The sequence below is a fragment of the Sorex fumeus genome, unplaced genomic scaffold (assembly GCF_029834395.1).
Source record: "Sorex fumeus unplaced genomic scaffold, SorFum_2.1 ptg000042l, whole genome shotgun sequence".
NCBI classification, from domain to species: Eukaryota; Metazoa; Chordata; class Mammalia; order Eulipotyphla; family Soricidae; genus Sorex; species Sorex fumeus.
The window spans coordinates 8594033-8621561 of NW_026606099.1; the positions used below are offsets into that span (position 1 = coordinate 8594033).

Here is a 27529-nt window from a genome sequence, read left to right on the forward strand (position 1 = left end):
TGGAAAACTATGCAGTTTTAAGAAAAGATAAAGTCGTGCAATTTGCTGCAACATGAATGGATCTGGAGAGTACCATACTGAGTGAAATCAGCCAGAGGAAGAGAAACAGACTCAGAATGATCTCTCCCATATGGGGGAATATAAAGAAACCTCACAGCAGAATACCAAATATCCAATGGCAATAGAAAAGAAGAGCAGAACTGGTCTTCAGTTGGAAGGTTGGCACTGGGGCAGGGGTGAAGGGATAAGTTAGGGAAGGGAACACAAGGATAATGGAGGAGGAGAAAAGTGCCTGCCCCAGAGGCAGACTGGGGGGTCAGAGGGGAAACTGTGGACACTGGTAGAGGGAAGTGGGCACTGGTGAAGGGATTGGTATTGGAACAATATATGCCTGAAATTCAATCATAAATGTCTTTGTAACTTTATAATTCATAGTGATTCAATAAAAAGGGGGGATGAAAAAGAAAGTTTCTTTCCATGCTTAATTTTTTATGCTTCTAATTATGAATCAATGTTGAATTTTGCCCAAACATCTATTGAGATGATATCTTTTTCTACAACCTCAATATGAAGAATACATTAGTTAATGTATCAATCTTGGTATCAATCTAATGCTGGCCTCCTAAAATAAGATTGAAAGCACTCCTCTTCTATTCGATGAATCATTATTATTTCTGAGTTGATCCTATATATCTTTCAGTGCCTGGAAACTTCTTCCCCCCAGCCCCCCCGGAGGCATTAGGTATTACCCCACGGATCAAGACATGGGCAACTCTGAGAAGAGCTAGCCTCATGGATTGTTACCCTGTCCCCCAGGGTCTGACTGATGACATTGTTTCCTTCCCATGAGCATGCCCCTGCATTTCTCAGTGCCACCTGCTGCAACCTCCAGCAAGAGAACAAGGCTCAAAACCCAGCCAAGAATTTGAAAACTTCACTAAGAATTTAAAGTGGAGGTGGAATGTGTAGAAAAGAACTTTTTCTGAGTTGTTTGAAGCCATCTCTCCTGAGCCTGAGTATCACCTGCGTGCACCTAGACCCAACCCAACTGAAACTATCAAGTCTTAAGCCACAAGAGTCCCTTTCTGCTGCCCAACCATTCCAGAGCTCGTAGGAAGTCCTTGTCAGGTCTATATTTCTGTGGAGAAGGGGCAAAAATCATCTTTACAACACTGGAAAGAGGTGCCCTGAGGCAGGCTGCTGTGCAGAGAAGAGAAGGCCATTAACCCTGAACATGCTGGGGACTGTCTTTGGAGGAGGGAGGGTGCACATTCTGGGACAACAGTCACTGTTGACTTGGAGAACACTTTGCAGTTCTCTGAGGGTTTTCTCAGACCGGCTTCTTCAGCTTTGCTGAGAGTCTGACCACCACCCCCCCAGACCCACTAACCACCCCCCACTCCAATACAGGGCTTCTGGGAGACCAGGCAGGGGTCAGGCTGAGGGAACTCTGCATTGGAAGCTCAAAGGCGGAGGAAACACAGCCTGGAAGTAGCTTGGGGGCTTTGAGAGGTTACCAGGGCTTGGGCGGCTGCAGAGGGGGTTCTGGAAAGGGGGTTGTGGAAAGGGGGTTCGGAAACGCTGAGTTCTGGTGATGTCTACAGCTCCAGAGTGTCCTTCTGGGGAGCCCCCTTGGCCCTCCACTCTGGCTCGGAGAATCCTGTCACTGAGCACAGCCCCCCTGCTCGCCCCTCCCCACATGCCCTCTGGGGGTCCTGGCCAGAGCGGCTGGAGTCGGGGTGGGGCCAGCAGTCTGTGGGAGATGCTTCTAAAGAGTGGATTTTGTTCTAGAGCAGAGAATTGCCCCAGACTCCCCCAATCCGCGTCCCCGCTGCATTTCTCCTGGGATTTCCCAGCCCCCTGCCAACTTCCCACCTCGCCTCGCTCCTCCCCCGCCCGCGCTTCGCCGGGAAGCGCCTCTCCTTCCACCTTCCCTTTTCAGGCGCGCCCCGAGGGAGCCCCCGTGGGCCACAGCTCCGGGCCACCCACCCACTTGCGCCAAAACCCGACAGAAAACACGCGTCGCCCGTGCTCAGTTGCAAATGAGGTTTATTGTACAGACACCGAGACCGCTGCAGCGCTCAGCGGGGAGAGCCAGCGAGAGCCAGGCTATGTACACAGAAACACAATCCCGGGGGGAAGCCGAGGCGTGGGGAAGGGGGTCCCGGGTGTGGCGGGGGAGGGGTGGGGGTGGCAGCAGGGGGCAGTGCGCGGTAACAGGAACTCTCCGCTCCCGAGCGGGGGGCGTCCGGGGGGTCGCCGGGTCTTTATCGGAAGGAGAAGGACACGCTGGAGCTGTAGGCTTCGCCGGAGCTCGACTTCTCGGAGCTGAAGCCCCCCTTTCCGGAGCCGCCCCTGGAGCCGCCGCCCGAGCCGGAGCCGCCTCTGGAGCCGCCGCCCGAGCCGCCGCCGGAGCCGTAGCTGCCGCCGGAGCCGCCTCTGGAGCCGCCGCCGGAGCCGGAGCCGCCGCGAGAGCCGCTGCCGGAGCCGCCGCCGGAGCCGTAGCCGCCGCCGGAGCCGCCGCCGCCCCTGGAGCCGGAGCCGCCTCGGCTGCCTGAGCTGAAGCCGCCGCCGGAGCCAGAGCCTCTGCCGCCGCCGGAGCCGGAGCCTCTACCGCCGCCGCCGCCGCCGCTGCCGAAGCCCGCCTTGGATGCCACGTTGGAGGAAACGGTGCTGCTGGTCACCGCTGGGGAGGGAGAGAGAGAGAGACCCCGCGTGAGCCTCCAGGATCCACGAGCCTCGGCAGCCCCTCCCGCCAAGGACAGGGCAGGGCAGCAGCCCGCGACTTACAGATGCTCACGTTGCTGCTGAGGTCGCCAGACATCCTGCAGGGAAGGGGAGACAGTTGCTGCTGCGGCCACCGGAGGAGAGCGCCCGATGCCCGCTCCCTGGAGCCCTCCCAGCGCCCTCCAGCCGGAACCCAGATGCATCAGTCCTATTTACTCTTCCTGGGCTGCTTTTGCAAGCTGAAGGTGGGAGGCAAGGCCTCCGGAGAGTCCCCGAGTACTGCCCCCCAGCACAAGGCTCCCCCATCTCTGGGCTCCCTGCCAGCCGCTTCAGTCAGACCAAACCACCCCAGAGACACTGACCAACATCTCAGACCCCAGAGGAAGGAGTTCCTCTCTCAGGAAAGGGGGTGGGTGCACATGGTTCTGTTTTTCTCTCCAGAAACCCACACCTGCCCTGAGTGAGTGGGTATGCCTCAGCAGCTGACACGTTCTAGCACCACAGCTCCTCTGTCTGGGGCACCAAGTGGAAAGAGTAGAGGCCACATACCCCCTCACCCCAGACCCAGAGACCCGGGTGGGTATCGGGCAGTCTAGGACTGACCCATTTTAGCAGCTTTTGCAATCGCAGCCCAGTGGATTGAAGGACAATTTGTTCTATTAGTCACCTTACATTGATAGATCTACAAAGGCACAAAAATGCTTCTTTCTACATCTCTGCCGAAGCAACATCGTGTCATCAGCTCTCAGCCTTCGGGGCCCTGCCCCTCCCTCCTGGCCCTGTCTCCTCCTGCCATCCTCGTTCTAAAAGAGCAGGGAAGTATCCAGGTGCCTTCTGCCCATCAAGCCCCTCACCGGCACTCCTCGCCCTCCAGCAGTTTGCGGTAGGTGGCGATTTCCATGTCCAGGGACAGCTTGGTGCTCATCAGCTCCTGGTAGTCACGCAACAACCGGGCCAGGTCCTCCCGGGCCTGCTGCAGGGCTTCCTCCAGCTCAGTGAGCTTGTTCCTGGCATCCTTGATGGCATTCTCTCCCCTCTGCTCAGCATCGGCGATGGAGTCCTGCACGCTCTTGCACTAGGAGAGAAAGAGACCAGGTTTCTGCTTGAATACAGGAGCTCTGCCTGGCAGAAGGGAGGAGGGAGCAGGAAGGCGGAATCCTAGCCCTGGCAGTGTGCCCCCATTCCCAGCCTCCAGAATTAATGCAAGTCATAAACAACTGGGCTAAGGCTTGCTGTGGCCCCTGGGGCATCATGGGGTGCAGAACTAGAGTCATGAGCCCATCTCTGCTTCACTAACTACTGAGAGCTTGCAGGCTTGACTCTCTGGCCTGGGTCATTTCTTCCGAAGTGAGTCTCCAACTCTGTCCCCACTCCTGGCACCCCTCACTGACTCTGCACCACCCTGCTGGCTGGTACTTGGAACCCGGGCCCAGCAAAACTGAGATGCGACAGTGGCAAATCTGGGGTGAGTTCACTGCCTTCTTGCTTTGTTGGCTACTCTTCCCTTCCTCCCCATGGATGTTAATAGGTAGTGAACCAGGGGACATTCTCAAAATCGGGGCAGACCTTACATTCTGTGAAGTGGGAGCAACAGAAGCTAGATTCGAGTTTCTCAGTATGACTTCAGATACACATACATGCCTCCACACCTTCTTAGCCCAGCTGCCACCCAACATCTAAGGGACTAAGGGGGAGGAGAGTGGAAGCTGCACTAGCCCTTAGGGGTAGCTAAGGGCTGCTTCTTACCTGCTTCTTCACGTGGGCGATCTCCCCTTGCAGTCTCTGAATCATGCGGTTCAGCTCACTGATCTCCATCTTGATCTCTTTCAGGCTGTCTCCATGTTTCACTGCCGTCACCTGCAGCTCCTCATACTGTGTAGGAAGGAAGAGGACAGTGGCTACTGAGGGGCAGCCACAGGTGCCACAGCCAGGGAGTGGCTCCTCCCAGAGATGGAGGGCAAGACTGGGTGTCATGGCTGGAATCGAGGAAAATGGGGTACCATCTCATACCCCCAAAAGGACTTAGTCCCTTTCTCAGTTGAGCACCTGGGGGGCGGGGATTCATGAACATTCCTCCTTGGGAATGATATTCAACTTCCACTACACAGAAGCATGAATCCCTTTGTGGCCAGACGACTACCCAGCTTGTTAGAAGGAGCTGGGCCTCCTGCAATGCTAGCACTTGCCTTGCTGTGGTACAGGGCCTCAGCCTCCATCTTGCTCCTCTGTGCGATCTCCTCATACTGGGACTGGACCTCACTGATGATGCTGTCCAGGTCCAGGCTGCGGTTGTTGTCCATGGACAGGATGACATTGGTGTCGGTGACATTCTGGTGCATCTGGGACAGCTCCTACAACACAGGTTTGCCATGACTTCCCTGTCCATGACCCAAGGCAGTGGAGCAGCATTTCACCTCTCATGTAAGAGAAAACCCTGACTCTCCGGCAAAGTCTGCCCCAGGAGACACTGAAAACCATCTAGAACCATTCTTTGTCTTCTGCCAAGGTTTTCTTGAGAACCATTGAGAAGTTCCCCTAGAAAGAAGCCAGTGGATGGCAAAGGCCTCACACTGCTTTCTGCTTCAGAAACTAAGAGTGTGCACATGGTCAGGAAGAAGAAAGGGTGCCACAGGTCTCATAAGTATGAGATACAGGGTGGGACAGGCTGCATCTCTTCCTAGGAGAGCCAGAACATTTGAGAATAGTTTGAGGGGAAGTTCTCCAGGGATTTCTTGACCTAAATCCTCAGGATTTGGAGTAACTGGGAGTTGAAGTTGGTAGTCCATAAGCCCCACTCCCATCAGCCAGGATGACTGTTCTTTTGAGTGAGAGTGAGAAGCCAAGGTCCCTTCTAGAGGCCTCTCCTTACCGTATCATAGAGAACTCTCAGGAATTCAATCTCCTGGCTCAGCACATCCACCTTGGACTGAAGCTCCACTTTAGTCATGTAGGCACCGTCCACGTCCTGTAGGAAAGGTCAGGTTGAAAGTCCCACTCCCTGAGCCCCTCTTACAGAGTTCCATGACTGGGTCACAGCTTCTCTAAGCCATCCGCTCCACTCTGTCCCCGTCACATGCTTTCCAATTGCCCAGACACCATATGTGCACTATGTCCCCAAGGAGCCTCATTTGTTATGGGCTCCATCGATGCCTCTGGTGGGATCTCTATGCTCACGATCACTGTGGTCACACACCCCATCCAACATCATCAGAACCTTGCGTGTGATAGTTTTGCCCACCATAGTCACCCTCCTGTTTAAGAAACAGTGTGAATATTATTCATCCTCACTCTCGAAGCCTCTCTGTCCATGCCCATCTGTCCAGGCCACCTCTTCTGAATTTCTCTGGCTTTGACACCAAAGCCGCTGAGGGTCCAGGCTGAAAACCCACACTTCTTGCCTTCTAGCTCAAACCTGTGTCAGCCAACCTCTTCAGGTCAGCATCTAAAGGGAAGGTCTGATCCTTGCTCAGTTACAAAAACAATAAAGTGTTTCCTGTGCTTGTACCTTACATGACCCAGTACAGGCTTTAGGAAGTTTCTGATGAGAAATGTTCTAGAAAATTCGCACTATGGCTCTGGAAGCTTTAACTAGAGACAGTTTGTCTCTCAGAGAGCTGGGTGCTAGCCTGTCACTGTCCCTGGTCACTGCTATTTTCTCTTAGAGTTGTCCCCTAATCTGTCTCTTTGGGCACCATGATCCTCAGAAGATTCCCCATCCTACCCCAGCCATGACATTCTCTTCCTTACCTTCTTGAGGGTCACAAAGTCATTCTCGGCACTTGTGCGCTTGTTGATCTCATCCTCATACCTGTTGAGACCCAAACACACAACTGTCAGATCATCCTTAAGATTCACTTTCTTCTTTTTCTTTTTCTTCCAGATTCGCCTAAAAGACCCTATTATCTGGGAATATTGAATGCTCTGTAATAGTAAAAATCGAACCTACAATCTCTATCTGGGAATACTGAATGCACTGCAACTGTAGAAACTGAACCTACAATCACCCCATAAGGTTACTTGTCTATAGGTTAACTCTCAAACAGGTAGAAAGCATGTTAGCTAAAGACCTAAACATCTCCAGAAACAATCAACAAGGAGGCAGAAGCTTCTCCCCCTCTATCACCACAAGTGCCGGGGAAAATGCGTGGCTTTCTGGGGGGAATGGTGAGTATTTATCTTTACTCCACATTTATAGTCACCTACTTTTTCTTAAAATCTTCCACAAGATCCTGCATGTTGCTCAGCTCTGACTCTTGTGATGTTCTCTCTGCATTGAGAGAATCCAAGTATTTCTTCAGTTGGGCAATGTAGGCCTGGAAAATGGGGTCCAGGTTGGTGCTGCGGGTGCTGACGTCCATCTGCTGCAGCAGCTCCCATTTGGTCTGTAGCACCTGGTTCTGCTGCTCCAGGAAGCGCACCTGTCACGGCCAGAAGGAGAACCATGAGTCCTGGGTTGTCCCCTAACTGTCGGCTCCACTCGCCGAGGCAGCTCGGCTCAGCTTTCTGGATAACTTTGTCCTCCCTGCTGGAAGGCTAGAGATGTGATGACCCGGGTTCCTCTCTCTATACCAGGGAAGCTTCAGTGTCTCCTCTGGCACCTCTGCAAACAACCTCCTTCCTACTTCACCGCCCACTATTTTGTTTGAAGCTGCTCCTAAGACTCCGGGCCATTTCGCTTCCCATCCTAGCTGAATTCCTGGCAACAGTCGTCTAAGTCTTGGGGAAAACCAAAAGCAGGCTCTCTGGCACAGTTCCTTAAAGCACCGAGTCTGAGCACCCTGCAGGGCAGGGCTCCTCCGCCCAGGTTTTAAGAACCTCGTAAATTCCTAAGCCAGGCTCCTCTGCCTTAAAGAGAAAACCCTATAACCCTTAAAGTGACACCAATAAAGACTTAATGGGCCACGAAACTGAGATTCCCTGCTTTTGCAGGCAGGGATTCCATTCGGTGACACAGCCCCAAGTTCACACTGCAGGTTCCGCAAGCTGGGATTTAGCAGAGAAGCAGCTTCCAGGGAAGCTAAGATGCTCAGATGAGGACAATTCCACAAAGCCTTTAGCTCCTGCAGTAACAGGGCCCATAACCCTTCTCTTTCCATCTTTCTTTAGGTTTTTCCAGAATTCTCCGTGAAAAAGGATGGTTTGGCTGAAACAATAAAGCCAAAGGCAACTACATCCTTGCTAAGGGCGGACTGTCCTGGAAGAGGTAGCCCACAAAGCCAGTTTCCAAGGCTGGCATGACTCCCCCAAAGCCTCCTGAAGGAAACTGCTCTCCTCCTCCGCTGCTTTTCAGATCTCACTGGAGGCAGAACATCCTCAGCACGGGCTGGAGTTGGCTTCTCGGCACTCACCTTGTCGATGAAGGAGGCAAACTTGTTGTTGAGCGTTTTGATCTGCTCCCGCTCCTGAGACTTCACGTTCTGAATCTCCGGGTCAACCTTCACGTTGAGAGGCTGCAGGAGGCTCTGGTTGATGGACACTTCGTGGATGCCTCCACCAGGGAATCCTCCGGGGCCAGCGCCCCCAGGCCCTCCAAAGCCTCCGAAGCCACCGCCGCCTCCGAAGCCACCGCCGCCTCCGAACCGGCTTCCACCGAAGCCTCCTCCGCCAAAACCGCCACCGCCGAACCCGCTGCCACCGCCGAAGCCGCTGCCACCTCCGAAGCCGCTGCCTCCGCCGAAGCCACCTCCTCTGCCGCCAAATCCACCGGCGCCCATGCCTCCTCCTCCTCCTCCAGCCACGCTCATGGAGATGCTCTTGGAGCCTCCCAGGCCCACCAGACTCTGGCTGCCAAAGCCACCGCCGCCGCAGCCCCTGCCACCGCCGCCACCGCCTCCGTGGCGGCTCAGGCAGGAGAAGCCGGAGCCAGAGCGCCGGCTGCCACCGCTCATCACGGCTGAGCCGCTGCTGAAGCTCCGGAACCCACTGCCACCTCCGCCGCCTCCTCTGACTCGCGATTTGCACGACATCTGACAGCTCATGATGCCTTTGCCCAGGGAGGAAAGCTGATGCTCTTGATTGAGAAGATTTGGAGCTGGAGACTCCACACTGCTGCCCGACACTCTCAGGGTCCCTTTTTATACCCGGAGTAGGTGTTGGTGTGCCTGGGTGTGGGCCCACTTAGGCATGGGTTTGGTCTGCCTGGAAGCTACTCCTGCTGAGTGATTATCAAGCTAATAGCCGTTCAAAATTTGCTAATCAGCTCCATCCCAAAACTTGCTACGATTGCACACTTCTCCAGTTTATCTGGGCATCTGTCACGCAATTTGATTTTTGTAAAATCATCAGAAGAGAAGATCAGGATGGAGGTTTCTCAATCTGAAGAAGGGCCTTCTGCAGAATGCTGTTTCTCTGCTCTGGACCGACCCGAGGGATGCCAGCTATCACTGGGCCTGTGCAGGCTCGCCACTTCGGCTGATGAAAGAGCTGACAGCTTTGGAGACTGGGGGAGCCCCTCAGTACCACACTCAGAGCCTGCCTCACTTTTCCCTCAGCTCTGGTAAGCATTTCCAGTGCATTCATGGAGCACAGATCAATGTGGTGAAGCAGGCATCCTTCTAAAGAAAGAAGTTGGCCTGGGAAACTACAAAAGAGTGGTCGTTCTTCATGACTGCCACTCAATGCCTCTTTTGCAAACCACAGCACCCAAAAGGAGAGAGAGAACAAAAGGGAATGCCCTGCCACAAGGGTGGGGTGGGAAGGGGGGGTCAGGGGGGTGGGAGGGATGCTGGGAGCATTGGAGGTGAGGAATGGGCACTGGTGGAGGGATGGGTACTCAATCATTGTATAACTGAAACACAAGCACAAAACTTTGTAAGTCATTGAAACCCCAGCACAAAACTTTGTAAGTCATTGAAACCCCAGCACAAAAAAATGTAAATCTACAATTATGGTGTTTCACTGACAAAATTTTTTTTTAAAATGTAAATGATGGAGAATGGGCACTGGTGGAGGGATGGGTACTGAATCATTGTGTAACTGAAACCCAAGTCCAAAAGTCTACAACTGTACCTCATGGTGTTTCACTAATAAAATTTTTTTAAAAATTGTAAGTCTACAACTCTACCTCATGGTGTTTCACTAATGTAAAAAATTATCTTAGAGTGACCACAATTACTGAGTAAATATTTGCTTAAAAAAAAAGAGTGGTCGTTCTTTAAAGAATCTTGGCTCTTTCCTTCACACACTGACAAGAAATACTCCAGGAAGAGAAATTTCTTTCCTATATTCAGAAGTTCTAACCATCCATTTTTCTATTATCTTCCACATGAAAACCCAGAGGGTGCAGAGCTTAAGGCAAGTTCCTGTATCTGCCTTGGTCTGGGCACCCAACAGAAAATGTGCCAAAGTTCCAGGATCCAGTGCTTATGGATTTTATCTGTTAGGAATTGTTCATTGTCCAGTCATTCTGCTAAACAATATAGAAGTGGGAACTTCATGATAGATCTAAGAGATAGGGGAATATCAAAAGACTCTCGATTCATCCATGCCAGAGCTCAGTCAAGCCTCTTCCTTTGCCAGTGGAGTCCTTGACACCAAAGGGACACTGTAGGCCTTTGGAGGCATTGTTGGCCTCCCGTTAAATCTATCTTGTAGATAGTTGTTCACCTGTGGTGTCACCCTATTTCTACAGGGGTGTGTGTGTGGGGGGGGGGGGGAGCTGTGCCAAGCATGCCACCAATGCTCCAAAGGTGCCTTCAGAGCTTCTCTCCTACCCTCAAAATCCCCTCCATCTCCATATCAGCACTGTAAAAATAATAGAAAAGGATAATAGAAAAATGGATGGTTAGAACTTCTGGATACAGGAAAGAAATTTCTCTTCCCGGGGTATTTCTGGTCAGTGTGTGAAGGAAAGTGCCAAGATTCTTTACTGATTCTTGAACTGATAGTTGGAAGCTCAGGTCTGAGTCCCATTTAAGTCAATGACTAGTTCTGGTGACTCTAAGCTCTGTAGTAGGTATCCAACAGAAAATCAATAGCAAGAACCTTACCAGATGCCTGATATAAGTACTGAGTGTCACTGAGATGAAACTAAGGTTTCTTTTTTTTCTTTTCACGTACTGTGACCATGTACTTCTAATAAGCTCCAGAATTACAGAACCAGACTTTCTCAGATTCTGGAAGAACACATAAAATAAGGTGAAAGATTTATTTTAGGTTTTCAGCCCGTTTCTTTACACTTCAGTCCAATGACATGGATTTACTCTAAGTGTCCCTGAGCCACAGTTTTCTTCTCTATAAAAAGGAATGAACATGGATGTTGTAAAAGTTTAACAAGATAAAGAGACAGATTCTTCACTAACAGCAGAATCTCATTACACAGACCTTTCTGACCTTGCCTCACTCCATTCCAAGTCTCCAATTCTGCATCACAGCAAAGAGTCTGGGTGCTAGAAAGGGTGAAGAACAGGGAGCTGAGCTATGCAAAATGTTTGGTTTGCAATGAGAGAATGCTGAAAGAGGCAAACCCATGTGTCTCCTTGATTTTTTTCCCCAACCTGGGTTATATAATCATAATCTTGCCAATAAATCATAGAGCTAGGAGCTTTGGAGAGAACCTCAATCCAGAGTCAAATGTGTCATTATCTATGGATATCTGAACAACGCCCTAATTGTCCATTACTGCACCGTGACTGTGCCGAGGCCATGCCAGCTTGGGGGTGGAGGTGGGGGCAATCTGGGTCCCTCAGCAAAGATGAGCAGGAACTTTTAGCATTTACTGAACTCTGGCTGGTGCCCAGAGACTATCAGGTGCTTCTTCCGAGGCTCACAGGGGCTCTCTTTCCCCAGTTTCCCCAGTAGGTACCTTCTCCCCCTCTTCAGATCCATTGGCTTGTTATTGAAAGTCGAGTTAAACAGGGAGAGCCCTCCTCTTCTCTAGGAGGGTAGAATTAATGGCACTCAGTTCTTACATCATGTACTTTATTTCCACATTTTTTAGCTTGTCCTTTTTCATAATCTCAATGTGTCGTCTAAATAACCAGTTTCATGTTCTTGACAGGAATGAAAGGACTGTCAAGACTTTTTCCCAGCTATGACTTTGGTGATAACTTCCACAGAGTTCCTCAGTTTCTTTTCTTTTTCTTTTTTATTGAATCACCATGAGATACAGTTACAAAGCTTTCATGACTGAGTTTCAGTCATACAATGTCCCAACACCCATTCCCTCCACCAGTATACATTTCCCACCACCAATATATCCCTCCTGCCACTCCCCCCACCCAGCCTCACTCTATGGCAAGTGTTCTCTCTCTCTATCTCTCTTCCTCCCTCCATCTCTCTCCCCCTCTCCCTCTCCCCCCTCTCTCCATCTCTCTCTTCCTCTCTCTCCCTCTATCTATCTCTCTCCCTCCATCACTCTTTTTCCCTCCCTTCCTTTCTGTCCCTCTCTCCCTCCCTCCCTCCCTCCCTCCCTCCCTCTGTCCCCCTCTCCCTATCCTCCCCCTCTTTCTCTCCTTTTGAGCACGATGGTTTGCAATACAGATACTGTGTGGCCATCATGTTTGATCCTTTGCCCACTTTCAGCACACATCTCTCATCCAGAGCCATCACTTCCAACCAGCAATGTCATGATGGTCTCTTCTCTGTCCCAACTGCCCTCTGCCCCAAGTCCTTGAGGCAGGCTTCCAACCATGAAGTATTCAGTTTCTTCATCTATAAATTGGGAACGTCAGCTTGGATCCCCACAATCCCATAGGTTATTATTACTATTGGTGTGGTTGGTAAGCTCTGCCGTGCAAAGATGTCATAGAAAAAAATCCTTTCAGAGCAAGTCCAGGCTCCCAAATATCCCAAATGCTTTTTTTCTGTAGATTTTCAAGAGCACATTCTTTGCCTGTATAGCAGAAAAGCCTGCCTCAAGAGTAAGCAAAAGCGGGTGAACTGTTTCACCAGTGGATGACAACATCAGCTTCTCCAGGCCAAGATGAATCCCACAGGGCCCCCTTCCTCTCTTACAGTCCTCCCCAGAGTGCAGTGACCCTGTCCTGACATATGGCGTTCAGAGCCAGCACCAAGATTATCTTCACCCCCAAACCTTCATACCATCGATGCTGCTTGAAACCATTATTCAGGAAATGAGTCTACAATATCATTCTCATGTCTAGGGCATTGGGTCGGAACTATAGGTTTTCCTGCTGTGGAGATGGGATGGACACAATGCTACCATCTTCCCAGTCTTTCACCTTCCTATTCCCTAAAGCTCCCACCTCCACATTTTTCTGCCTCTGTCCTATCCCACCCATCACCACCACAGCCCCCCATCCACAAGCCAGGGAGGTTACTCTCCTTAAAAAAAAAAAAACCCTGAAGGGAAAGCAGAGATTCTGAGCCCTCTCGAAGCTCTCTACTTCTCAATGCCTATGTGCTGATAACCAAAACAAAAACAAACCCTCATTTCCAGCCCCTGCCACTTAGTTCAGAACATCAGGTCCAGGAAGAAGCTCAGAGAACAGGGAGGCTGTTGGCCGCCCAGCCTGCTCAGACCCTGTTCAACAGCAATGCCCAGAGCCAGCTCAGGCGGGCCCTGCACACCCCATCAGAGGACAGACACAGTGGCAGCAGCGAGAGAGGCGAGGCAGCAACCCTGGTGGAAGGTGGGACCAGAGGCCAACGAGCTCCCAGCAGGAGCCACTTGCTCAATCTCTCCTTAGGGCATTTTTTTGTAAGTCGCTTTTGAAAGCTGCTTGCTCAGTCTGCCACCCAACCCCCCACCCAGCAGCCCCTCCTTTCCTACCTCATAAACTGCCCCTTTTAAATTATTTTCAATCAACTCCATCCCTCCTTTCCTTCCTTCCTTCCTTCCTTCCTTCCTTCCTTCCTTCCTTCCTTCCTTCCTTCCTCTCTCTCTCTCTTTCTTTCTTTCTTTCTTTCTCTTTTTCTCTCTCTCCTCTCTCTCCTCTCTTTTTTCCTTCCTTCCTTCCTTCCTTCCTTCTTTCCTCCCTCCCTCCGCCCTCCCTCCCTCTCTCCCTCCTTCCCTCCCTATCTCTCTTTCTTTCTTTCTTTCTTTCTTTCTTTCTTTCTTTCTTTCTTCCTTCCTTCCTTCCTTCCTTCCTTTCTCTTTTTCTCTCTCTCCTCTCTTTTTCTTTCTTTCTTTCTTTCTTTCTTTCTTTCTTTCTTTCTTCCTTTCTTCCTCCCTCCCTCCCTCCCTCTCTCTCCCTCCCTCCTTCCGTCTCCCTTCCTTCCTTCCTTCCTTCCTTCCTTCCTTCCTTCCTCCCTCCCTCCCTCCCTCCCTCCCTTCCTTCCTTCCTTTCTTCCTTTCTTTCTTTCTTTCCTTCCCTCCCTCCCTCTCTCCCTCCCTCTTTCTTTCTTTCTTTCTTTCTTTCTTTCTTTCTTTCTTTGACAAAACTCAGCTATGCTCAGGGCTTACAACAGGCTCTGCACTCAGGGATCACTCCTGGCAGGCCCTGGCGAACATACAGGATGCCAGGGATCCAATCCAGGGTGGCCACATGCAAAGAAAGCGCCCTACCCACTGTGCTTATCTCTCCAGCCCCTCAGCCCCTTTTCTTACCACACAGTCCATCGCTGTTAATTTTAAGGTGCCATGGGCCAAGTGGCAGTGACTACAATCCAGGCTGACACGATGCTATGTCCTCAGGCCTCAGGATAGAACCCACCCGCTGTCTTCAACTCCGTTCTGGGGCACAGTGATGTTGACCACACAAGCTAGTTGTGTCAGGGAAGCAGGTGGTGCTCACTGCTCAGAAACAAGCCAGCCCCCACCCCTTCACTGCAAACCACAGGAAGGCTAGAGCAGGACCTTGCCCCATGCTAGGTGAACAGTGGGCAACCCAACCTCCACCTGCATCTAGTAGATGCCACTTCTCTTCCTGAGCTGTGGCCTGGACATCACATGGAACTCTAAGGTCCTTGGCCCCCAACATTCAGACAACGGGAGCGTTCCTCCCCTCCTCATGGGGGTTACTCCACAAGAGAAGTAACTCTGAATGATCCCATTCCCATTTTAGGGCCTTGTGTCCTAAAATGTGCCTCTCTTGGGCTGCAGCTCTGACATGTGCCCTGCCATGTGTCACTTTCACTTTTGTCTCTGATCACAATCATGATCATCCTGTTGTTCATCGATTGCCTCAAGCAGGCACCAGTAACATCTCCTTTGTCCTAGCTCTGAGATTTTAAAGTGCCATATTCAAGGCTCTTTCAGGGTTAGGAGAATGAGACCCATCACTGTTACTGGCATTTGGCATATTGGGTACACCACGGGGAGTTTGCCAGATTCTGCCATGTGGGCAGGTTACATTCGGTAGCCTGCCAGGTTGTCCAAAGTAAGAATGAGATAATAAGATGTTGTGCAGCCACAAATGCAGCCGCACGCTTCCGGGAGCTGGGTTTTGTAGCCTCTGGGTCTTGGCCGTTGATGGGATTACACGGCGCCAAGGGGTCAGTTGGTGGGTGTGACCCCCGCATACTGGGAGATGGAGGATCTGGGTGGAGGATGTTCAGCCCCGACCCAAGCAGGCTTGGAGATCTCAGCCCCGGGACCCGCATGCCTTTGTTCCTCTGCCGGTACCTTAATGCGTGTGGAGAATGGCCTCAGCATTTTTATATAAAAAATAAATAAATAAATGTCTGAAGATCTGGGTCTTTTATTTATTTTTTTAAGTAATGAATCACCGTGAGTTTTTTTTTTATTAATGGATCTGGATCTTTTTGAATGGGGAACTTTCAGTGTTTTGCCCACATCAAAAACCATGGGTCATCTCAGTTCTTAAAAAGCCTTTAAAATTCTAAAAAACATAATAAGCCAAATCAAAAACAGTGGAATCCTTGTAAATGAGGCAGTGAAGGTTTATTAGAGCTAATACAGTCATTCATTGGGGATGAGTTAAGTTTATGATACAAATTATATTGTTTATGAGCCAGCGGCACACTTCATTGCCCATCAGGTATTCAAAGCGGGATTTTTGTCTCTATTCACAGGACTTTTATAAGGTGAGTGCAGCCACAAACTCGGAAGACCCCGTTTAGCTCTGAGGCTCTGTCACTTCGCCAAGAACTCCCCCCTTGTGACTTTGGCAAGGCCCTCTGGCAGCTTCGTGAATGAAGGGAGGTATGGGAGGACATTGGTGAAGGGCTCACGGAGTAGGCACCCACTTGTGGTGCTGGGGCCTATGGGCACAACCCTTCTGCTCACACCTTTGTCATCTGTCAGCTGTGGCTGGATGGCAGGTGTGTGGGGTCCCACTCAGGGTCCCACTCAGGGGACTGTCCATTTGTGCTTCAAATGGACACACCAAGGGGAAGTCTGGGCATGGTAGGACTTGGGCAGAGCTTGGAAAACAAAGCCTGCAGGCACAGCATCAGGTTCAGTGTCCCCAAAAGCAGAAGCTGGGGAGGAAGGAGAAGGGTCAGTGGGAAGGGCTTCCGCTGAAGGGGGAGTCCTGCCCGCCAGCAGGAGTTGAGGAGTCCCTGCAGGCGTGGGTAGTAAGCGTTTGTTTTGTTTTGGGGCCACACCTTGCTTCATGCTCAGGGATCACTTCTGGCAGGACTTAGGGGACCATATGTAGTGCCAGGGATTGAGTTTTCCCCTTACAAGGCAAACACCCTACCAACTGTACTAGCTCTCCGGTCCAACTGCTAGCATTTTTATCAAAAGAAAAAAAATTAAAACACATGTTCAAAGGCCTGTGTCTTTTTGAATGAGGGACTTTCTCTCCTCCCCCACCCCCAACACACACACACACACACACACACACACACACGCACACCTGGTATTGCTCAGGGTTTACTCTTGGTTCTGTGCTCAGGAATCACTCCTGGTGGGACAGGGGGATCCTATGTGGTGCTGGGTACCAAACTCGAGTTGGCAAGGGCAGTTAGGATCTGAGAGGCAGCTCTGTGCTGGCCTCATTCCCCTTAGAGTAAAACTTCCTCAGAAGTGTGTAGGGGCCAGAGAGATACAGTGGGGAGGGCATGTGTCTCGCAACTGAGGACTTCAATCCCGACATCACCTATGGTCTCCTGAGCAGCTCCTGAACACTTCCAGGTGTGACCTAAAAAATAAGTCACTGTCCTCCCATTGTTCATCGATTTTCTCGAGTGGGCCCAGTAACATTGTGAGACTTGTTACTGTGTTTGGCATATCAAATACAACACGGGTAGCTTGCCAGGCTTTGCCGTGAGGGCAAGATACTCTTGGTAGCTTGCCAGGCTCTCCAAGAGAGGCAGAGGAACCGAACTCGGGTCGGCCATGTTGGCTGCATGCAAGGCAAACGCCCTACCTGCTGTGCTATGTGGGCCCGCTTGAGCAAATCGATGAACAACGGGAGGACAGCTATGTCAAAAAATAAGCAAAAGAGAAAAATTATTTCTCGTCCCCTGGAGATAGGGAAGCCCCTTTTGTGTCAAGCATTTCAGCAGGTTCCTGCAGGTCTGTGTACCTCAGGGCTGTGCCTCTTGCACACAGAGAAAGATCCGACAGAAGGAAATGGCAAAGGAGCATCTCACTGGAGGTCGCTGAGTCACAGGGGGAGGGGGAGAGAGTGTGGCCCCCACCTTCCCACACCCGCTTCAGCTGGATCCTAAATGAGGGCATGAAATGGATTCTAATCTCCCCCAGGCCCCCGCAATTCAGGAGGCTCCCCAGCGCCACCCCCTCTGGTATGGCCTGTCCTCTGAGGTCCCTGTCCGACACCCAGAGAGTTGTCCATGTGTTGGGGGCCTCTGTGCTTCTCTCTGTAGGGCTCGCTCCATGACATCCACCAAAGCAGAAATAACTCCTATGGCAGGAAGGGGATAGGGACAGAATTCGGGATGGGGATGCCGTGGTAGGGCCATGCAGGCATGTCTCTGCTGTGCTCCACTTTCTGTGGAACTTAGTGGGAGGAGAGTCCTCACAGTCTCCTTGTCCCCAGGCAGCAGAGAGGAGGGGCTGGTTTGGCCAGACAGGACTTCCTGGGGGGACCCCCCGACACACCGTGGCAGCATGGGTGCTACTGAGCCTCCAGGACAAGAGAGATTTGGCCCCATTGCTTGGCCTCTTGGCAGATGCCTCCCCCTGTGCCACCCCTGTCCCACCGGGTGTCTGTTCTGCTGGCCCTGGTGGCGTGTTTAATCTGCTGACAATGCAGCTGTGGTGGCATAGGCCCAGGAAGTGCTTGCTGCAGTGCCGTGGGCTGGTGCCCATCACATGCTGTCCTGGGCTTTGCCAGGCCCCCAGGGGTGCCTCTCCAGGTACCCCCAACTTTCCTCCCTCTAAGCTTCTTCTGCTCTTTATCGCCCTGTGATGGAAAGTTTGATGGACCCCATTGATGCCCCCTTCTCCTCCCCTGGGCCCCTTCTCTGCCTGTGCCTTTACTCCCTTTCTTGCCTTACTCAGTACTCCACTGTCTCCAAAGACTGGTCTCTGTTGGTGGGTACCAGCCCCCAAGTCCCTGAGCTGGGACCTTGAGAAGAGCCTGGAGCTATTATAAAGCTCTTGCAAAAGTCAGCAGTTGTACAAGGCTGTGAGTTTCGCTGAGGGGAGGGAGGAAAATGCTTTCAGGTTCTCTCTGGGGCCTGTGACCCAAACCTGTTTCCACCCCTCTGTGCTGGCCTGCTTTCTCTTCCCCATGCTGCCGGCTGCCTGCCTGGCCCTGACTCCCAGAACCGGCTCACGACAATGCCATAGCAAGAAGTCAGGCCAGGGCAGGAAGCTAGGGGGGTCGTGCCCATGCCCGAGAGGATGGATGGATGTGTGGGCTGGGGAGCACAGAGGAGGGAGCATGGGGGAGCTGGCAGGTGGAAGATAGTCGGCCTGAGTGGGAGAAGCAGGGGCGTCCTCCCTCACCTCTGTGTCCCAGGAAGTCTATAGGTCACGGGAACTGGAAGGTACAATTTGGGCACCGAGCACCGGGCAACCAGAGGCCCCTTTGGTGTGTCATCGAGGGAGAAAGCAGAGAAGGATAGAGGGAGTTCCGGGGGTCTCCATCCACTCTCTTTGGCACAGAGCAACCTGTCAGAGCAGCACCAGGGCTGAACCCTGGTGGACCAGGACAAGAAGAGCTGGCAGGAGGGGAGATGCCATCCCACCCCGGAGAAGGGAGGAGGGAATCCAGGCGCCAGTCCCGGGCTGTCTGCACAGCGTGTCAGCAGTGCCAGCCCCCGGGGCTGCATCTCTTACTCACCAGCCACCCTCCTCCTGGATTTCCCACCCCACTTTCCTCCTTTCCAGATCAGCGGATCTGCAGGCTGCTTGTGGTTTTCCTAACCCTTGATTCTGTGGAAGCCTCCTAACCCCCAGCCCTTCCCTATTAAAGGTGGGTAATTTGGAGATTTCTGGGGGCTACCACTTCTCAGGCAGCAAGTTGGATAATGTAGTCCCCCAAGCCGGGATGGAGCAATAGCACAGAGGGTAGGGTGTTTGCCTTGCATGCGGCCAACCCGGGGTCAATTCCTCCGTCCCTTTCGGAGAGCCCAGCAAGCTACCAAGAGTATCCCGCCTGCACGGCAGAACCTGGCAAGCTCCCCGTCTGTATTCGATATGCCAAAAACAGTAACAACAAAGTCTTACAATGGAGAGGTTACTGGTGCCCACTTGAGCAAATCGATGAACGACGGGAGGACAGTGTTACAGTGCAACAGTCCCCAAGGCTGCCGGGATGAATCCGGAAAAGCACACCTTGACTTTGCTCTAAAGCTCAGACCCCCGCCTCGGCCCAGGGTGAGTGGTCTCCACCTGCTTTCTGGGGAGCTGGGGGAGAACCGTGCAAAGACAGTGCTGGGTCACGGGGCTGGGGAGTGCTCTTATTTCTCCTCCTGCTAAGACAGGGGAAAACGGGGAGGTTTCATTGCTGGCTTTGAGCAGCTACACCCAACTCTGGCAGGCATGGTGGGGTGTGGTCTCCAAAGGTAGGGAGACAGGGCCCCTCCAGGGGATGAAGAGGGGCCCTCCTCGTCCCTGGTGAGGGTCCTGGCAGGCCTGTAAAGGCAAGGCATGAGGAAGGAAGTTTCTGAGCCTGCATCTAAGCCTGAGCTGCCCTCTCTGTGTGGGTGGTGGTAACTGCAAGTTTCTAAACCCCGGCATGGAAAGGGGGCACTTCCTTTCCCCCCCAGTCTTCTTTCTGCTGACCCTCCATCCTGGCACAGAAAGACTCTAAGGGATTTTCCAATTAAGAGAAGCTGTAATAATAAATTACCCTGGCAGGGTTCCTGGAATGAAACCAAGCCCATGCTTCATGCCAGGTGCTGACTAAGGTCACATTTGTGTGTGCACGTTGCGCTGCATGCCGGCCCCCACCCACTGGCTTGTAACCCCCCTAGTCTTTTAGGGCCTCTATTTGGTCATCTCTCAGTTGTGCACGATCATACTGGAGAAATAACAGGAAAATGCGTGAAATCATGAAGATGAAACTGGGCATTCCACACCGACGTTGCTCCCAGGCGCCCTGCTTTCCCGTGGTCTGTCGAAGTGGCAGGAAATGTCTATAAATTCCAACACTGTGGTAATAAAACTAAGCACCACCATCCCCAAGACTGTCTCTTGCAGCCCAACCAGACATGGCACCCTGAGGCTCACAAGTCAGCCTCAGAGTCCCCCTATTCCCTTTTCCTCAGGACTCCTGTCAGCCTGCTCATGGGGTAACTTCTCAACACCGAGCTGGTAGTCCTGGTCCCAGCAGAAGAGTCGATGCCCCCCCAAAATGAGCACATCTTCTCTTAAGAGGACCCCTGACACAGTCCAAACCCAGAGAAGTGGAGCTTGGGGAAGCTGGCTCTGAGCCCCCTTAGTCTTTGCAGAAAGCCTTTTCCAGAGGTCTCCTCATTGGCACCACCCCTACAGTGGCCACCAGCAAGCCCTCATGTCACCCCCTCCTGCATGTCATTTCACCCTTACAATGTCCTCCAATGAATAGGGTCAGCCATGGGCCCAGTCCCTATGAGCACTTGGAGTAGTCTGGAAAGGGCCAGAATCTGTCTGAAAGCACCCCGATATCTGCAGCCTCCACACCCTCCGAGACCCCCACCTCAGTGCCCTGCTCCCCACACCGAGTCAAGAGATCTGAGCATCTCCCAACAGCACCTCACCCCAACCTGCTACACAGAGCAGCCGCAATTCAGCACCAGGCAGGAGAACACCCAATGTGACCTCCCGTTTTATGGTGAAGACACGGGCTTCAGTGATTGGTCAAGCTTACATGAGTGACAGAGCAGGAACCTCCCCCCCCACCTCCCCTCTACCCCCTAGCTTGGGTCACTGAGACCCACCACCCCTGACACCCAAAAGCTGAGTCTGAAAAGGTCTCCAGAGGCAGCAGTAGAGGTTGTTCCAGACACAGGTAACACTGTTACTGACCAAGATGAACAACAGGAAGTCAAGATGACCTTTGCCCTTCCCAGGTTTCTAGATCTTTCATTACAATGCCTACCCCCAACCCCAGCCCTCCAGATTGTTAGGATGTCAGACTGACTATGCTTTCCTGTTCAGCCCTGTGAGTGGTCCGCAAAGGGATAACAGGTGGGATCTTGGAGAAGATAATCCAAGCCTTACATCGACAAACCTCCCAATACCACACGCTAGGAACGTCCTACTATGACAGAATTATGCTCCACCTCCCTCAGTCCTGCCAGGGCAAACCACCCCACGATAACACGTGGCAGGTCGCAAGCGCCAATGAGGTGGCGCCTTGCTCAAGCCACTCCACATTGCCTTAAAGCCAATGGCCTCACCATGGAAACCTTGTTTATGGATTAGCAAGTCAAGAGAGGGTTACCAAGGAGAAGGAAACTGAAATGGAGCCCTCTCTCGGGAGCCTAGAGAATGCTTGCTAAACACTACCATGCCCTCATGGCTAGCAGGAGAACAGATAGCAAGTGTCCAGCTGCAAATGCCCAGAAGGACGGTTTCCATAACAGGGCCAGCTCCTGCCGCCTTCAGCAGAGAGGTTTTGCATCACTCTGCTCCCTGGCCCAGAATGTTCTTCCAGCTCCACTAGGTGTAAGAGAAAAGGAAATCAACTGTGTCAACAAGACAGACTCAAGCTGATAACCAAAGGGACTTTTCAACTCCACCCTTGAGTACTGAGTAGAAATGTGGAAAGTAAGAACGCATAGTTTGTGGGATCAGAAGAGCCTAAGCCAGGGACCTGCCCTCTCCACCCCCCTTCTCATCTTCCAGCTAATTAAGGTTCATTAAGGACCTGAGTTACAGGAGAGACAAGATGGCCGCACCTCAGTCTTCAGCTCATACCGAGTAAGCCAGCTCAAGGACTAAATGCCAGCATCCATCTTCTTAACTGAACAAACAGGAAAGTTCTCCTAATCACCCCTCAGAGCAGCACAAACCCAAACCAAACTTTTAAAATAACTGGTCAAAATATCAAAATACATGGGGTGTTGTTTAAGTGGTTAAACTACATGCATCCCCTGTGTGAGTGGGGGCCCTGGGCTCCAGCTGAGCACCACCACCAGATGGTTTGGAAGTTGGGTCTGAGAACAAGGGAGGAAGAAAAGCAGGTCCTCTGGGGAAGTTGTGAAACAGAGAGGAAGCCAGAGGGGCTCAGTAATGGGTGCGAGGTGGCCCATCCGGGGGTTGACTCTCTTCTGAAGTGCCCCTGACCTCAGGAACATTCTCCTATGTCATCAATAGCATCAACCTCTCGTCACTAGAGGCAGCTTCTGCCACCATGACAGCTGAGCCTGAGTGACATTTCCTCAGTGACAATGTCACTTTCCAGCAAAGCCAGCCTCTGTTTCCAAAGCACGCTCCCTTATCAGACTCTGCCCAGCTCCTGACCCTGATCTCCCATGAGCTTTTTCTGTTGTGTTTTATTTATTTATTTATTTATTTTGAGGCCACACTAAGCGACGCTCCGGGGTTACTTCTGGAGGTGCTCAGGGGACCATTATGGGAAGCCAGGGATCGACCCCAGGTTGGCCGCTTGCAAGGCAAGCGCCCTATCCGCTGTAATATTTCTCCAGCCCTCCCATGAGCTTTGAACTTTAGCTTTCTCCATGTCCAGGTTGCCTCATCTCAACACCCATGAGGGGACAGCTTTTTCCCTGTCTCCAAGACTCTGCACCAGTCAGGACTCCACTTCTTCTGTGTATATTTGTGACCAATAGATCCGAACCAAGAAAAACTCTTTCTTTTTTTTTTTTTCTCTCCTTTTCATTTGTTTGTTTAGAGATTCCCAAGACAGTTTCTGAAATGGCCTTGTGGTGTCCTCTTCTTGGTCCTCTTGGCGCCTGTGAGAGGCAGCCTTGGGATCAATACAGGCCCCTCTGCGTGTGTAACAAAGCCTGCACACCAGCAGGGGACACTGCACACCAGAGAGAGAACTCTCCGGGCCTATTGACAGATTGGAAAGTGGGTGTGGGCACCAGGGAGGGGTGGGAATAACCCAGCGTGCTCCTGGAGAGGTCACAAGTTGACTAAGACTGTGCCATTTTTCTGATAATGGATTGACAGGGAGTGCCACATTCCCTTCAGCGGGGATGGGAGGGACAAGCTAGTGACGCAGAGCTTCCCAGGGCAGTTTGGGCATCTTCCTCCTTCCAACACACAACTGAAAAGTGCTGGTGCCGCCCAAACGGCCCTTGGGCATCTTCACCCTTCTTCCATCTGGCACAGAGGCAGCAGCTCTCTAGACCTCATCTCTGGCCCCCAGTTGCAGCCAGCCAGCTGGCCAAGCCCAGGGAGGGGGCCTGGAGTGCTTTCTCTGTTCCTCCCACCGCCCAAGTCCTCACCATCGTCCTAGTCTCTTTCCACCTGAATTCCTCTAGGACCTTCCACTCACATGACTTCTCTTCCCCCTGCTCCTTGGAAGGTGGTCACTCTCCTGCTCCACCTGGTCCCACGTCATCCCTGGACCCTCTTGGATGCTTTCTCCTGCTTGTTCTGGTCCTGACAAGGGGTGGTCTCTGCGTTCTTTTCTCCCATCTCTTCCTCCTTCTGTCTCTGTATTTGTGAGAATAAGTTTCTTTGAAGGCAAATAAGACAGAAGTGAAAGGAAAGAGTTACATGACTGAAGGGCTCCAGATATACTCTAAGATGGTGAAATAGCCTTTCTACCACCCCCCTCTCCCAACACACACACACACACATACACACACACACACACACACACACACACACACACGATATAGAACAAATATGTGCTTCAACTTCTCCCCAGCATGCTCTAAATCTGTCTGCCCAAAATGGCCTTAGTCGATGGGACTGTCCTGTGCTCTCTGGAAATCAACAGTGAGTGTACCAAGGCTGCTGTGCCCCCTGATGGGCACACCCAGGCCCCCGCAGGGCTTCGCAGAGCCCCTCTGCTCATGATGTTGAACCTAGAACCCAAGTCACACATTACTCTCACCCCTGCAATGTGGTTTCGCAGTGCCGAAGTGCTAAGAAAGGCAACTCCTGGAACAACCCAGAGAAAGCTGTTTCATTTTTATTAAATACTTCGCAGGATTTTTTTTTTTTTTGCCTTTTGTATGGTGGATGGCGAAGTTCATCCTGTTTAGGTTGCCAGGACAGTATCCCGGTCCCCTGAGCACTATCGGAAATGATTCCTGAGCACAGAGCCAGGAGTAAGCCCTCAGCATCACCAGGTGTGGCCCCCAAAAACAAGAAAAAAATTAAATGACCTAAAGAAAGCCTATTTGTCTTCAGAAGAAACTTTTATCAGTGTCTATAAACTTCCCATAAAATGTTCACAATGTCCCCCCAGTTTTGATAACACAGGAAAACTGTATGATTTTTCCTCAGAGCCCCTTCAGGGGACCAACAAAATGTTTCCATTTCCATGATATCTGGGAGCTTCTGATAGCTAAACTTTGATGCAGAAGCTTAGACTCCAGTTCAATATCATCTTCTGGGATTCTGCATCTCAAAGGCTGCTGAAGAGACCCCGAGGCTAGTGAAGACCCTTCAGTCCTGGAGAGGAGAGATGGCTCAGGGGCCCTGGGATCAGAGAAACTTGGCCAGCGATGGACTGAGGGACCTGACCTCCCAACTGAGGCACTAGGAAGAAGACACAGGGATCCTGGCCCTGGCAGAGCAGGTGTGTGCAGATATTTTAGGACAAAGACAGGGAGAGGCAGAGTACAGTGGGTAGGGTGCTTACCTTGCATTCAGCCAACCCAGGTTCGATCCCTGGCATCCCATAATGTACCCCAGCACCTGCAGGAGTGATTCCTACATGCATAACCAGGAGTATGCCCTGAGCATCACCAGGTGTGGTCCCAAAACCAAATATATATATATATATATATATATATATATATGTATATATATATCTGGAGCGATAGCACAGCGGTAGGGCATTTGCCTTGCACGCGGCCGACCCAAGTTTGATTCCTCCGCCCCTCTTGGAGAGCCTGGCAAGCTATCAAGAGTATCTCGCCCGCACGGCAAAGCCTGGCAAGCTACCTGTGATGTATTCAATATGCCAAATACAGTAACAAGTCACAATGGAGATGTTACTGGGCCGGCTCGAGCAAATCAATGAACAACAAGACGACAAATATATATATGTATATATATATACATATATATGTTTGTCTTGTGACAGTGACAGTATATATATGTACATCACTGTAGCACTGTCTTCCTGTTGTTCATTGATTTGCTCCAGCGGGCACTAGTAACATTTCCATTGTGAGACTTGCTACTGTTTTTGGCATATCGAATATGCCATGGGGAGCTTGCCAGACTCTCTTGTAGCTTGCCGAGTTCTCCAAGAGGGATGGAGGAATCAAACCCGGGTGAGCCACGTGCAAGGCAAATGCCCTACCCACTGTGCTATCGCTCCAGCATATATATATATATGTAGCAAAATGCTTTGGTATTTTGCTTTAGTCCTATGAGCAAAAGCCACAGCCAAGTCCCAATAGGCCCACCTGCTAGAGAATTTGCAATTCCAATCCCAGCCAAATGAACACCATCACTTTGTAGTTGGATGGTAGGACATCTGAGAAACAGAAAGAAATTCATGGGCCTACTCGTGCATAAATACTTAGAAAGAAATCTTATGAAACTGCAGTTACTTAGAGAAAGGAAACTCAGCAACACAGCAGAAATAAATAGGAGCTTTTACTTTTTCTTCAACCACTGATAATATTTATAAAGATTGTGATAAGACCAAAATTATGGTCTTGTTTGATTACAAAAAATATAGGAAAAAAACTGTAAACTCTTAGTTTCAAATTATTAATTGGTTTAAGGATTGACATATTTTCAAAATAAAAAAGTATAGAATCCTGCAACATAAAGAATGTAACTTCTTGGGGCTGGAGCGATAGCAATCCCCAGCATCCCATATGGTCCCCTTAGCTTCGCCAGGAGTAACTCCTGAGTACAGAGCCAGGAGTAACCCCTGTGCATCGCCAGGTGTGACCCTTCCCCCAAAAAAGAATGTAACTTCTAGTTCAAAAGTAGAAGAATGATAGAACTTCATAGTCTTTTATGATACCTGTGCAGCAGTTAGATACAGCAAAAATATTTAATAAAGATAAGCTAAAACAACAGAATCATTTTTCACATCACAGTCATTCCTTTGAGGAAAGTTATAAGTTCCTCAGTGTCATTTTACATAAAGTTACATAAATTTGCCAAAACATTGATTTTATTTTTAATCACCCAGATGTACTAATTCACTCACTTCTTCTGAATATTATTACTTGGACAAGAACCACATATCAAATCCACTGGACCCAACCAAGGATGAGGTATTGAAATCAAAGATGTTGAGAGGACCTTACTAGTTCTGGGGGACCTCAGTATTCGGGCTGGTTAGCCCCTAAATAACTGTTTTTCCCAATTGAGAATTAGAAGATTTCTCCATTTCTCCATCTTTGCCTTCATATTGCTGACTTTCCTGATGGGGATTCTCTGCATCCTGAGTTATCTGAGGGATGCCCTAACTTTCAGATTCGATGACCTTCAGTTTACACATCTACAGTAGAAGTACCTCCAAAGAACTGACTTACTGTTTCTCCTGTCATAACGCACTTGATATATTATGTTCCAAGCCAGGAACATGAAGTCCCTCTCCTGCTTCTGTTTGCTTCCCACTGGCCTTGCCACCACCCCACCGCAAAGGACTTCTGGGTGCAGATCCTCATCCTCATTCCTGATCTCTCTAACAACTTTAAGAATTTGAAACAAGGTATGGGTCTGTGTAATCTTTTGGGTGAACCTACCCAATAATCTAGCAAATCTTCCTACCTTTAAGCTTTCCTCCTCCAACTTGGCCCGAGTGATACCTCTAAAACGCCTGTTATTCGCCTAGTGGGTGCCATGCCAGGCTGCTTCTCCCCTTTCACAGATTTTCTACCCATAAAGTACTCTAAAGTATATTTACATGACAAATCTCCCAGAAACAGAGAAGAGTTCTTAAGGGATACTCAAGTCCTAGACAGTTCTGCTTTGGGCTGGGTCCTCATTCCACTAGTGCTCAGGCTTCGTCCCCCACCCTCACCCCCACCGCCACCAGCCCCTGCTCCATTGGTACAGTACGTAGAAGGTTTTAATAAACAAATACGCTTCACCTGAAAACTTCTGACCCATGATGAATTAGAGTCCAGATTTTGTTCAACACTTTTCTCAAAGGTCCTTCTTGGTTATATGAGACTGTTTACCCTCATTCCCTGTCACTAAGTTCATGCCCTTTTGATGATCTGATCATGTATACAATTTCACTTGTCCAGTCTTATTCCATTTTATTCTTGCCAGGAGCGACCTTTGCCTTAAGTGTCCTAGTCTGTCTTGACTTTCCTTCTTGGACAGGCAAACTCCTTTAACTCCTTGAACACCCAATCTGCCAGGCACCACTTTTACTCATACTCATTCTCCCATCTGAAGGTACCTTTTCTA

The 27529-nt window shown here is 50.8% G+C and overlaps 1 protein-coding gene across 1 annotated transcript; it reads right to left on the reverse strand.

The window, feature by feature from the left end:
• Positions 1-2267: 2267 nt before the first annotated feature.
• On the reverse strand, positions 2268-8705 carry KRT2 (keratin 2). The gene is made up of 9 exons (XM_056120240.1): positions 8076-8705; positions 6931-7145; positions 6475-6535; positions 5597-5692; positions 4914-5078; positions 4474-4599; positions 3582-3802; positions 2791-2825; positions 2268-2686 (listed from the first exon to the last, which is right to left on the reverse strand). The coding sequence occupies exons 1-9, from the start codon at positions 8703-8705 to the stop codon at positions 2268-2270; spliced, it is 1968 nt and encodes a 655-aa protein (XP_055976215.1).
• Positions 8706-27529: the final 18824 nt, after the last annotated feature.